This window comes from Felis catus, chromosome A1, assembly GCF_018350175.1.
Source record: "Felis catus isolate Fca126 chromosome A1, F.catus_Fca126_mat1.0, whole genome shotgun sequence".
Taxonomy (NCBI): Eukaryota; Metazoa; Chordata; class Mammalia; order Carnivora; family Felidae; genus Felis; species Felis catus.
In genome coordinates, this window is record NC_058368.1 from 109,335,774 (window position 1) to 109,350,162 (window position 14,389).

Consider the following 14,389-nt stretch of genomic DNA (forward strand, 5'->3'; position numbering starts at 1 on the left):
CAGCTCAGAGCCTGGAGCCTCTTTCCGATTCTGTGTCTCCCTCTCTCTCTCTCTGACCCTCCCCCGTTCATGCTCTGTCTCTCTCTGTCTCAAAAATAAATAAAACGTTTTAAATAAATACATAAATAAACAAACAACATTAAAAAGAATTCTTGGCGGGTGCTGCCTGGGTGGCTCGGTCAGTTAAGCGTCCATCTCTTGGTTTTGGCTCAGGTCATGGTCTTGAGGTTCGTGGGTTCAAGCCCTGTGTCAGGCTCTTCACTGACAGCACAGAGCCTGCTTGGGAGTGTCTCTCTCTCTCTCTCTCTCTCTCTCTCTCTCTCTCTCTCTCTCTCTCTCTCCCCCCCCCCCCCGTCTCTCTCCCTCTCTCTCTCCCTCCCTCCCTCTCTCTCCCTCTCTCTCCCTCTCCCTCCCTCTCCCTCCCTCTCCCTCCCTCTCTCTCCCTCTCCCTCCCTCTCCCTCCCTCTCCCTCCCTCTCCCTCCCTCTCTCTCCCTCTCCCTCCCTCTCTCTCCCTCTCTCTTTTTCTCTTTCCCTCTCCCTCTCTTTCCCTCTCTCTCTCTCAAAATAAATAAACTTTACAAAATTAAAAAAATTCTGGGTGCACCTGGGTGGCTCATTTGGTTAAGTGTCTGACTCTTGGTTTCAGCTCATGTCATGATATCATGGTTCGTGGGTTTGAGCCCCACACAGGTTCTATGCTGACAGTGCAGAGCCTGCTTGGGATTCTCTCTGTCCCTCTCTGCCTCTTTGTCTCTCTCTTCCCCCCTCTTTCAAAATAAATAAACTTTAAAAAACTTCTTGTTAGAGTAAGGATTAATATTAAATTATTTTGCTTCTTGATCTAAAATAGAAGTTGAGAATAGAGATTTCTTTAATCCAATCCCATAAACAGTAAGGGGAATTATCTCAGATTATAACATTTGCAGTTGATGGAAACTGGAGCACAAAGCTCCAGCTTCTAAGCTGGAGCCAAAGCTCCAGCTTCATCTGTGAAGTTTTTGTTACCTTATTTCCTTGGAAATAAATCTTCTTAAATGCTCTGGTATAAATAAACATTAGTATTAAATAAATACTAAAATATTTTTTCACAGATGAATGATATCAAAGAGAAAGTTAAAAATATTCATGGTTATATGAAGGACATTGAGAATTATATTCAAGATGGGAAAGATGACTATAAGAAGGTAATTTAAAACTTAAAATTATTTATTTACTTATAATTTTTTTTCTTGTAAAAATTCTTCAAAGAATTTTCTTTTTTGTAGCAAAAAGAAAATGAACTTAATAAAGTGATAGCTCAACTAAGTGAATGTGAGAAACACAAAGAAAATATAAATAAAGAGATGGGAATCATGAGACAAGATATTGATACACAGAAGGTAGGTCTTTTTTGTTAGTAGCTTATGATATCACTTATGCCAGTCTTTATGTTTTCATTTTTACTTTTACTTTCAGTAGATCCGTTGGATAAACATACATACAGAGAAAAGCAGTTGTAAGAACATAGTCTTTTCTTCCTTTCAATTTTATTTCTCATAAAAGACACATTTAGTAAAAGTATAAACATAAAAGATTTTAAATATAAAATTTTAAACATAAAATTAAACTAATTTTATAAATTAAAATTCTCCCTCCCCTCTGCCAATTCCCGGTCTCACTCCTGGATGTCATTACTGGTAACAGTTTTTTGTTTGTTCTTATAGAAGTTGCTTATTCATATCAACAGGTGGGTAGATCAATATCTGTGTGTACGTGTGTGTGTGTGTATATATATATATATATATATATATATATATATATATATTTATACTTTTTACATATGGGATCATACCACTGATATTCTACACCTTTTTTCACTTAGCGCAATTTGGTCTTACATACCAGGTCATCTCATCCACCCACCACATTCTTTGTAATGATGATGAAATACTCCATTTTGTGTGTGTACTGTAAATTGATTACTTTTTTCTTATTGCAAGTGGTGGCATTGAATATCCTACATATATCTTTATTTTTTATTTCTTTTCTTAATGCAAGATAAAGTCACACAAAACAAGGATGGAGGTATAATAATCTTAAAAGTTACAACCAAAATATCTATATATTAAGTCATTTTTCAATTGATTCCTATTTCATTTTCCCTATTAAGGAAATTAATTTCTGCATTGTAATTAAAATCACATTGAGAAATTATCTTGTTAAAGATAATTCCTTATGTAAGCATTGTAGTTAATGTCTTTAAAAGCTGTATCATTTCTTTCTTCCTGCTGTTTTAAACAAAATTTGCTATATGAAGTGCTTTAATCACCTAGTTATAAATGATGGTTAAAATCTTTTTGAAGATTAGCTCTATCACCTGTCTGCAGGGCTTCTAGCCATAGTGCCAGGTATTTCAAATATATAAATATTAGTGAAAAGTAAATCTCTACCACCTAGAGGTGCCTGACTGGCTCAGTCAGTGGGGTATGCAGTTCTTGATCTCAGGGTTGTGACTTCAAGGCCCATGTTAGTTGTAGAGATTCCTTAAAAATAATAAAGTTTTTTTTTTAAATAAAATCTTTTAAAAAAAGTAAATCTTTGCCATCTCATAAATGCTGAATAACTATAAATATATGATGGTGTGTATAACAACGTTTAGTTAATCACTAGTTTACATAGGGATGGTCTGTTTAAAATCACAGTCTATAAATCGTTCATGTTCCTCCATATATAAACATATGTAGAGGTCGTTAAGATTTGCCCATTTGTGACCCTTAAGTTGATGGTCTAAACTTTAGTAGATCTGACTGTATTAGTTTACTTTTGTAACCTTCCTTGTTCCAGAAATTATTTGGTAAGTTATATACATAGAGCAATGCCAAATAACATTTTAAGTTAGTGGAAAAATGAGACTCTATGGAAATATGGACAAGAAGGTAAAACCAGGAGAGTAGTAAGTATATAAATGTAGCCCATGAAATGTGATATGCTTGTTAAAGATTTTAGTAGTCACATGAAGATGGGAAGTCACAAAGTTAAGATTTACATTGTCTCAGAGCTGAAAGGAAACCAGTTCCCTGTAATCAAACCAGAGAAAAATGTCTCCCATAGGCATTTATGGCAAGGAGGACACTGTGTAGATTAATAAAAATAGGTCTTTAGCAAATGTCTTGGGGCTTTTAAATTTTTTTAATGTTTATTTATTGGGGGGGCGGGGGGGGCAGGAGGCAGAGAGGGAGAGGGAGACACAGAATCCGAAGCAGGCTCCAGGCTCTGAGCTGTCAGCATAGAGCCTGATGCTGGGCTGGAACTCCCAGAACTGTGAGATCATGACCTGAGCCAAAGTCAGATGCTTAACTAATTGAGCTACTCAGGTGCCCTGCTTTTTTTCCCCCCCCACACAGTGTGTTTCAGCATCTTTTTTTATCTTTCCTTGATGAGGTGTTCTTTGGAAGGTGGTGTGATTAAAGCCTAAGATAAATGTTGGAGTGTTTAGAGAACTAGGGGCACCCATTAGAATCACTTGGGTTTACCACTCCCAGGATACAACCAAGAAAATTTTAAACATGTTCACATAAAAACTTGTATAAGAATATACATAGCAGCGCTATTCACAGTAGTCAAAATATGGAAATAACCCAAATGGTCATCCACTGATGAATGGATAAATGTGGTATATCCATACGTATTAGGGTTCTCCAGAGAAACAGAACCAATAGGATATATACCTATATACAAATTTATATAAAGGAGTTTATTATAAGGAATTGGCTCGCGTGATTGTAGAGTCTGAGAACTCCCAAGATCTGTAGTTGGCAAGATGGAGACCAAGGGAAGCCAATGGTATAGTTCCAGTCTGAGTTTGAAGGCCTGAGAACAAGGAGAGCCAAGGTTTCAGTTCAAGCCTAAAGGCGGGAAAAGACCACTGTTCCAGCTTAGACATTCAGGCCAGCGAAGTTACCTCTTACTTGGAGGTTTTTGTTCTTTTCAGGTCATTGTCAGTTAATGTGATGAGGCTCACCCACATTGCGGGGGCGGGGGGGGGGGGGAATGTCTGTTTTAGTCTCCCAATTCAAATGTTAATTTCAAGACATACTCAGAATAATGTTCCACCAACATTTCCAAACATATGTCTAAGCACCCCATCCCAGTCAGGTTGACACATAACATTAACCCTCACTCATGGAAAATTACTCAGCCTCGAAAAGGAATGAAATATTGATATATGCTACAACAAGGATAAACCTTGAAAACAACATGCTAAGTGATCAAAGAATCCAAAATCACAAAGGACCACATACTGTATTATTTTTTCTATATGAAATGCAGATATCCATAGGGACAGAAAGCAAATTAGGGTTGCCAGGGGCTAGGGGAAGGAGAGAGAAGGGAATCAAGTGACTGCTAATGTGTTAGTGTATTTCCTTCAGGGGTGGTAAATGTTCTGAAATAAGATAGTAGTAATTGTGGCATAATCTTGTGAATATACTAAAACCACTGAGTTACACACTTTAAAATGGTGAATTGTATGGTATATGAATTACATCTCAGTTTTCTAAAAAAAAAAAAAATCACCTGTGTTATTAAAAATATACGTGTCTGGGTTTCCATTATAGGCCAATAAATCAGAATTTCTGGGGCATGAGCAGAGGCATGTATGCTTTGTTAAAGTTCCCCAGAGGTTCTGATCTATCAGTCACTGAGCTAGAGCATTGTGAGCTTCCAAGCTATCCTCTAGAATTACATGGTCTTTTTCCCAACCAGACTTGATGGGCTTTGAACTGCATCTATTCAGTGTGCTATTTTATCGAAGTTGCCTAGGAAGCAGCTAATTTTTAGGTTTGCTTTAGGTATCCCACTGCATGCATTAACTGTCATCTGAGCTGGATGACTGGAGTTAATATTTAAAATTGAGCCTAACAGTACCTTATTTCATGATTAAGCTCTACTAAATTTAGTCCACAGAATAAAAAATTTGGTAGTTTAATAACCTGCCTCCCTCCTTTCTTAGATGAAAGGAACTGGAGGTGACCTGTCTTGCCCCAGGTCACAAAAGCAGCAATAGAAGGAGAACTTGACCTTACGTTGTCAAATTGCTCCTATAACAGAAAAACAGTTCTGTTGTATTATAACTGCATCTGGCTTTCTTTTCTCTTTCTCCAGTAGTTTGTTTTGTAAACAATAATTGGAATTCTCAAGGACACATTTAACCCAAAAAGCTTTTCCCTATCAATTACTGAGCCGGGCACTGTGCTGGTTACATATGTTCACTCATTTAATCTTCATATCAGCTCTGTATGACAGGTGGTATTATTATCACCATCTTATAAGTAAACTGAGGCTCAGAATTTAAACTAATTTGCCCAAAGTCATCAAATATGAGAGCTTTGTAATGCTGAGATTTGAGCCTAGATGTACCTGAGTCCAAAACTTTTGCTCCTTAACCACCGTGCTGTATACTGTCTTCCAGAATGACAGTTAAGGGCAACTAGAAGCTGACAGGAAAGGAAAGGAAAGGAGAGGAGAGGAGAGGAGAGGAGAGGGGAGGGGAGGGGAGGGGAGGGGAGGGGAGGGGAGGGGAGGGGAGGGAAGAAGGGAAGGGAAAAGAAAGAGGGAGGGAGGGAGGGAGGAAGGGAGGAAGGAAGGAATGCTTAGCTTTCTGTTACTAATAATGAAAAAGTCCAGGCATAGTCTACTATGGGAGAATTTTTGAAAGTCACAGCAGCTGCAGTGGTACATTAGGTTGCCTTGGCAACAAAAGGACATTTACAACTGTATCATTTATATGTATATTTGTATTACTGTTTGCAGGAAAACTGAAGGTGGCCTTAATGACAGTTTAAGAAAATACCTATCTCAAATTACTGAATCATAGATGGGAGACTTAAGCATGTGACAGAAGTCCTGGGCTTCCCTTCTTCTCACTCACCTCCCAGATCCTTATTCCTTAGTAATTCCTGTGCCATTACTGTTGGCAAGAAGATAACTGCCACAAGTCTGCCCCTCCCTCCCACTTCCCACACCACTGAGTTTATTTCAGTTGCAAGGATTACTGCAAGAGGGTCCTAGCTTCCTCTTTGAAAAGTCCAGACTGTGAACTTGGGATGAGTTTCCTATATTCAGGCTTTTATGAGCCAAACCTGTTTCTGCAAGATTTTTTTGTCTACATTCCAAAGAGTCACCTTATAAAGCTATTTGTTCTGGCTCTTGACAGCCTAGTCCACAATCACCAGGGTAATTACTGAAGTAATTATGTTGGTGTTGCTGCTGCCGCTGAGTGACTGGGTTTCTTTTTTAAGGACAGAAGTACTCAGAACAGCCAACTTTAAAATTTTTCAATTCAGTTCAGTGGCCAGGGAAAGTGTCATCACTATGTAGATATATACTATTTTTGTGAAATTTCTGACTGTCTTGTGACTATCATTTGTCAGCTTGAAAGTAAAGGTCTATCTGACATACCTAACGCTTCTTACAACCTTGGTACATGATAGGGGACAGATACAAATAGGGGAAAAAAGTGGGGGAGACTGATAGTATATTTCTCTCTTGTGATCTTTTACATCAGTAGTCTCTCTTGTGGTGTTCCCATGCAAGATGATCCAATGAGGCATTAAGTATAAAATACTACAACATCTAGTTATATTCTTTTATTTCATCTTTTAAATATCTGTTTTGTGTATTTATGAGCCAGCCATATTTTTCCAGGCCTCAAGATCCCTTCACAGTGGCTTATTCCCCCTCTGTTGAGTTTAACATGATTCCAAGTAAAGGCAGAATTAGTACCACCTGTCAACAGCTGTATATTGAGTCTCATGTTGGTAACTTGATTGTTTTTGTTAACCAATTTAATATTATTTAGATACAAGAAAGATGGCTACAAGATAACCTTACTTTAAGAAAAAGAAATGAGGAACTAAAAGAAGTTGAAGAAGAAAGAAAACAGCATTTGAAGGAAATGGGTCAAATGCAGGTCTTACAAATGAAAAAGTATGTTTGTAAAAGGAGCCTTTAAAGATATTTTTATTGAAATGTAAATAATATTCAGTATATTTTTTTAAAAAGAATTTTAGCATAAGTCTACCTTGAGGCTTACAGGGAGGTGAATGGATTTTTTTTATGCAACTGTATGTCAGGGCTTTACGAATTGAATTACCAAAGAAGTGATAAAGAATTTGTAGTCATACTGGAGTGATGGGCAGGATTAAAAATGCGAAGTCCCCAGATCTCCCCAGTTAGCTATTTAAAAATCTCTTTCATATATTGAAAAAATCAACCTTTATAACTGGAAGAGCTCTTCATCTTCAGTCTCATTTTTAAAGCATGAGGACATTGAGACCCAGAAAAAAAAATCCACAGGAAATTATGATGAAGGCCTGGAATGTGACCCAGATATCCTAGCTCCCAAACCTCAGCTCTTTAACATTGCATTGTTAGCACTCCCAGTGTTGAAGTTGAAAGAGTGAAGCTTTTAGAAGATACTTAAAATCGAAACAATTTATTCTTTGCTACTGAAGAAAAGCCAGGTATTTTTATAATTTCTTCTGTGCCTGGTACATAACAGTGATGTCTGTATTCATTCAGACTACTAAGTAGGTCTGATCTTTTTCCAATCTGTCTTCAACTAGTGTGCAACAGAAATATCAACAAAACATAATCAGGCCAGTTCTGTAAGAATGTCCATAAACTGGAGAACAGTGCTTAATAAGTGCTTAATACATAACTGTTAAATGAGTAAGGTTTTTAAAACACATATTCAAATCTGTATTACCTCCCAACTTATCAGAAAAGTTTGTGTATTTTACCTTTTGGGGTTATAATTATGCTTCTATTTGGGCAAGTGAGATTTTGTAGATTACAAACTTTTATTAATACCACAGAAACTAATAGTTTGAGATGAAACTGTATTTTGTCTCTGATGTACTGTCAACAAAACGATGACCCTTCTTAGTAACTTCTCAGCATTGATAATTGTGCATTCTTGGTTCACAGTCAGAATTCTGTCTTCATTTAATTTGGTCTTCATTTAATTGGTCTTCATTTAATTTAATCACTGACAGCATTTTTTTTAGGTTAGTGCTTAAAGTAAGGAATTTGTTCAGTGTTCAGAGTTCCTTATTTGGCACACAGAAATCAGCTGTTTAGAAACCTGGATGCTTCAGAGATTTGGGAAGGAAGAAAATTTTCTTTAGTACTAAAGTCTTAATAAGGAGACTTATTATATATCTGAAAAGATCCAGCTTTTCCATTTCAGGCTGCTAAAAGCTAAAAATTGTCCTTAATTGTCATTTTTACCTTCTGTAGTGATCATCAGAAATTGGAAGAAAAAATAGATAATATAAAAAGAAATCACAGTTTGGCAATAGGGCGACAGAAAGGTTATGAGGAAGAAATTATACATTTTAAGAGAGAACTTCGAGAACCTCAATTTCGGGATGCGGAGGAAAAGTACAGGGAAATGATGATTGTCATGAGAACAACAGAGCTTGTGAACAAGGATCTGGACATTTATTATAAGACCCTTGACCAGTAAGTAATGGACTGGGGATTTGGTTTCCATGGCAGTATCGGCTAGCATGTTTTAGTCATATTTTCCCTTTTTTTACTTTTTTATATATAGTTGATACATATCAAAGAATGGAAATAAATATGTACACACACACACACACACACGTGTGTGTGTGTGTATGCATACACATGCATGCTTAAGTTACAAAGTTAAGTTTTAAAGCATTAAAATCTTAAAGACTACTCCTGATACCACCCTCCACACCCATTCCAAGAACTCTTGCATTACTACTAGGTGGGATCCACTTAGTAGCTCCTCATCTCAACCTTCTGTCCTCTTCGCTCCCCAGAACCACTGACATAGATTTTTGCTTTCTCTGCTTCAAAATAATAATAATAATAATAATAATAATAATAATAATAATAATTTTATCATATGTACTTTGGGGTTTTTTTTTTTTGAGCTTTTAAAAAAATACCATATTCTGTGTCCTCTTCAAGGATTTGCCTTTTTTATCTGGTTTTTATATACTCAGGTTGTTTATAGCTATAGTTCATTCATTCATTTTCTCTGATGTACAAAATTGTGTCATGGAAGTACACCATGCTGTATCCATTTTCCTAGAGATGGACATATTGTGCTATTTTTAGGTCTTTACTGATAGAACCTTTGCTGCTAGGAACATTCTTGTGATGTCTTCTGGAGCAAAAGTATGAGATTGTCTCGGGCATACGTAGGAGTAAAATTGTTGGCACTAAATTTTACAAAATAATGTTAAATTTGTCTTCCAAGGACTTTAAACTGCACTGCTAGCAGAATGTAAAGGTTTTCTCTGATGCATCGTCTGACACTGATTTTGTCAGTTTATTAGTTTTAGTGAATCTGATGGGTTTACAATGGTAAATCATTTTGGTCTTCATTTGCAGTCCCCTGATTTCTGATGATCTTCCTTCCTTCCTTCCTTCCTTCCTTCCTTCCTTCCTTCCTTCCTTCCTTCCTTCTCTCCTTCCTTCTCTCCTTCCTTCTCTTCCTTCCTTTTGTTCCTTCCTTCTCTTCCTTTTTCTTTCTTTCTTTCTTTCTTTCTTTCTTTCTTTCTTTCTTTCTTTCTTTCTTTTTTCTTTCTTTCTTTCTTTCTTTCTTTTCTTTCTTTCTTTCTTTCTTTCTTTCTTTCTTTCTTTCTTTCTTTCTTTCTTTCTTTTCAAGTTAGTTAACAATATACAGTGTATCTTGGCTTCAGGAGTAGAACCCATTGATTCATTTCTTATATATGACACCCAGTGCTCATCCAAAAAAGTGCCCTCCTTTGTGCCCATCATCCATTTAACCCCACCCACCTACCTCCCCTCCAGCAGCCCTCAGTTTGTTCTCTGTAGCATCTTTCCACATTTAATCTTTTTTTTCCTGTTTGAAATGCTTGTGTCTTTCACCTATTTTTAATGTCTTAATGAGAGTGGTAGTGATCTGCATATGTTCTTTATCTCTTCTGCATTTCAATTTTTTTTAGTTATATGTATTATAAATATCTTCTCAAACTTTTTATGTTCATCTTTACACCTTCTTATAGTGTCTTTTAATGAACAGGTTTGATTTTAAGTTAGTTGAATTCACAGATCTTTTTTTAAATTTTATTTATTTATTTTTAATGTTTATTTTTGAGAGAGAGCGCGCGAGAGCGCCAACAGGGAAGGAGCAGAGAGAGGGAGACAGAGGACCCGAAGTGGACTGTTTAATGAAAGTGGAGAGCCCACCAAGGGACTTGAACTTACAAACTGTGAGATCATGACCTGAGCTGAAGTTGGATACTCAACAGACTGAGCCACCCCACAAATTTTTTTTTTAATTTTTTAAAATGTTTATTTTTGAGAGAGAGAGAGAGAGAGAGAGAGAGAGAGAGAAACAGAGCACAAGCAAGGGAGGAGCAGAGAGAGCAGGAGACACATAATTAGAAGCAGGCTCCAGGCTCCAAACTGTCAGCACAGAGCCCGATGCAGGACTCAAACCCACAAACTGTGAGATCATGACCTGAGCTGAAGTCGAATGCTTAACCGACTGAGCCACCCAGGTGCCCCACAAATCTTTTCTAATTAGTTCTTTTTGTGTCTGAAGAAATCCTACCCTACTACTATATTTTCTTCCAAAAGTTTTAGTTTTTGCTATTTACATGTAAGTGTTTAATTCTAAGTTGATTTTATCTAAGTGAGAGGTGGGAATCTAGTTTCATTTTTCCCTTGATAACCAGCCATTTTGGCTCTGTTTATTCAATAGTCAATCCTTTTCTCAATGATTTGAAGTGTCATCTCTGTTATATATCAGAATTCCCTACGTGCGTGAGTCTGTCCTGGGTTTTCTGTTCTCTGTTGCTGGTTACTTTGTCTTTTTGCCATTACAGAGACTGACTTAATTACTACTATTCAACAAATAGCAGCATTTTGTTTTTTATTCAGTCTGACCATCTTTGGTTTTTTTTCATTGTCATTTTAATTCATTTTGGATGATAACTTATAGAGTTGTATTTAGTTCTCCCCCCCCCCCCCCCAACTTACCTGCCTTTGGTGGGATTGATTTATTTTTGTTTATTCATTTTTCCCTTCTCTGGATTGTAAATGATATAGTCTCCTTTACTTATTTGGGTATTTACCTATAAATTTTTAATATGTGTATTTGACTTAAAATCAAGTGCTGTTGATTTTCAAAGAGGTCCTGAAGCAGCATTATCAGCCTCACCTTGGAACTCATTAGAAGTGCAAATTCTCAGCCCCCAGCTCCAGAACTCTAGACCTGTTGGATTGGATGTGTTGGGGGGACAAGGCCAAGCAGGTGGTATTTAAAATTTTTTTTTTCAATGTTTTTATTTTTACTTTTGAGACAGAGACAGAGCATGAGCAGGGGAGGGGCAGAGAGAGGGGGAGACACACAATCTGAAGTAGGCTCCAGGCTCTGAGCTGTCCGCACAGAGCCCGACGCAGGGCTTGAACTCACGAGTGTGAGATCATGACCTGAGCCGAAGTCAGACACTCAACCGACTGAGCCACCCAGGCACTCCAAGCAGGTGGTATTTGAACAAAACTTCTAGGTAATTCTTATGCACATCAAAGTTTAAAAACCATGGCTTTAATGTGAATTGCTTTATCTTCTTCCTGAATATGGATGATCTTCTCTGCAGTGTTTTTGTTGTCTAGTATTTTCTTTTCTTAGTGTTTCTCTATCCTTTCAAAGTAGTGATAATTACTGCTGTGGTGGTGGTTCACACTTAATGTTTCTTTGAAATTTTTTTGTTTTTTTTTTGAGAGACAGCATGAGCCGGGAAAGGCTGAGAGAGAGGAGACACAGAATCTGAAGCAGGGTCAGGGTCTGAGCTGTCAGCACATAACCCTTTGCAGGGCTTGAACTCAACGAACTGTGAGATCATGACCTGAGCCAAAGTCAGACACTTAACTGACTGAGCCACCCAGGTGCCCCGCTCAGTGCTTATTTGGATAAACCCTCATGTTTACCAGTTTTTAAAAAATCCTGCTCTGCTTTTTTAGGTTCCATTTCCCTCCCCCCCCCCGCCGCCCCCCGCCCCTGAAGTACCACCCTTACTGATTTTTTCAGTGTAGGATTGTTGGTAGTGAATTCTCTTTCAGCCACTGAAAGTCTTAGTTCTCAATCTTGATATATTAGCTGGGCAGAGAGTTCTAGATTGAGAGGTGTGTTTTTTTGTTTTCCTGCCACTTTGAAAATATTACATTTTATCCTGGCCTCTATGGTTGCTGTTGAGAAATCAATCTAATTATTCCTTTGGAGGTAATATGCCTTTGTTCTCTAGTTTTGTTCTCTTAAGGTTTTTATTTGTCTCCATCATTCTGCATTTTTCTTTCAGTCTGTTCAAGTACTGTATAGATCTGAAAATTGATAGCTTTCATCACTTTTGGAAAGTTCTCATGTATTATCTCCTCAAATACTATCCTTTCTTCATTTCTCTCTATTCCCCCCTTTAGACAGAAATAGACTTTCTCAGCCTTACCTACAGAGATTTATAAATACTGGTAATAAACTGGCCCGCTTCCTCATAAATATTTTCCAGGTCACAAATTCTTTAGCTGCTATTTGTGCTACCTATTAACATAGACATAGAGTCAGTTTTGGTTTTGATCTGCTAGGAGCTTCAGAGATAACACTAACCTCGGTTCAGTTTTTATGTTAATTTCTCAATTTGGGAGTTAATTGACCTACACTGGTAGTAAAATACTGAACCTTAAACCCATCCTGCTATGACTCTTGATTTTGGCTCAGGTCATGATCTCATGGTAGTGGGATCGAGCCCTGCATTGGGCTCCACACTGAGGGTGGAGCCTGCTTGGGATTCTCTCTCCGTCTTCCTCTGCCTCTCTCTCTCAAAAAGAAAAAGAGAGTCTCAGCCTTTAAGTTGGGAATCACTTCTAACTTTGTGTCTCACTTGGGCCCGTGTCTCATCTTCTGGTTGATAGTACCCAATCCTAAGGTTATGAAAATAATAATAAAGTTTAGCTGCAGTATCAGATGATTATTCTGGTTTTCATTTTCTTCTTTGTCTCCATCTCATAGGGATTTCCCTTTATTTCTTATGAACTCAACTATGAATATAAACTACTTATTGTTAAAAATTTGATCTTGTTTCTAGGCATTTGTAGCAGAAGTATCAGTTACCTCAGATTTTGTTGTTTTCTGAAAAGGAAAATATCTTCCTCAGTGGTAAGAGAACTGTACAGAAGGATCTCTTCTAAGTTTTCTTCTGGTCAGAAAGTACATAGTCAGCAGACCGGCCTCAGCAGTGGCATTCAGATTATACAGGACTCAGGAAGGCAGGAAGACCTTGCTTTTAGTATGAGGATATTTTAGTTAATGATGAAAATAAAGGTGGCCCCAGAATCACCTAGCCATAACCTGGGATGATACAAGTTTGGGGAAGCTTATAATATTTTAAGACAAGTTAGATCCTTTTACTGTGAAAACTGGGAATCAGCCAATTCTGTTGGTCATTTTTTTTTAATTCATTTTTTAGAAATGAATACTACTAAGACTTTTGTTGAATGAAGTTAGAGTTCCAAAAACTCTTAGTGGGGCTATTGGTTATTCTAGGGATACATCTTTTGTTCTATTTCATCGTGAGTGAATAGGTTAACATTACACAGCTTCCTGGGTCCAGAAAGGCTCATGGAAATGTATGCATGCACCAAGCAGGAACTCTTGTTTTTTAACCTTTGTGAATCTTGAAAACTCCCCTAGTTTTATTATTTTTTTTTAAGTATTTAAATTTATTTTGAGAGAGAGAGGGAGAGAGAGAACAAGTGGGGGAGGAGCAGAGAGAGAGGGAGACACAGAATCCAAAGCAGGCTCCAGGCTCTGAGCTGTCAGCACAGAGCCCCACACGGGGCTCAAACTCACAAGCCCTTGAGATCATCACATGACCTGAGCCAAAGTTGGACACTTAACCCACTGAACCACCCCGGTGCCCCAGAAACTCCCCTAGTTTTTAGACCCAGTAATTTAAAGTGTTGAAATTTAAGATTTTTTTTTCCAGTTTATTCATTTTTGTTTTTGTTTTTAATGGTTTTTATTTGGGAGAGTGTCAGCGGAGGAGGGGCAGAGAGAGAGTGAGAGATAGGGTCCAAAGCAGGCTCTGTGCTGACAGCAGAGATCCTGATATGGGGCTCAAACTCCCAAACTGTGAGGTCATGACCTGAGCCAAAATCAAACACTTAATTGAGCCACCCTGGCACCCCAAAATGCTAGGTTTTGAAACAAGAACTCTAGCAAGACATTAAAAATCCTTGCCCAGCAGACTGTATGTACACACATTGTCTTCTCCCCCCTTCCCCTTTTGCCTTTCAGATTCTTTTTAGTCTTTTCAGCTACTTCCTATATTTATGCCTTTAGGAAGC

General features: G+C 37.6%; 1 protein-coding gene across 4 annotated transcripts in view; it reads left to right on the plus strand.

Annotated features, from left to right (window-relative positions):
- Positions 1–14,389, plus strand: part of RAD50 (RAD50 double strand break repair protein) — an 89,599-nt gene that overhangs the window by 55,797 nt on the left and 19,413 nt on the right. For all 4 annotated transcript variants that reach the window (XM_003980753.6, XM_045058746.1, XM_045058743.1 and 1 more), the window contains 4 exons: positions 1,093–1,185; positions 1,267–1,380; positions 6,840–6,967; positions 8,282–8,506. In XM_003980753.6, the coding sequence (XP_003980802.3) occupies positions 1,093–1,185; positions 1,267–1,380; positions 6,840–6,967; positions 8,282–8,506 (560 nt within the window). The remainder of the gene's footprint in view (positions 1–1,092; positions 1,186–1,266; positions 1,381–6,839; positions 6,968–8,281; positions 8,507–14,389) is intronic.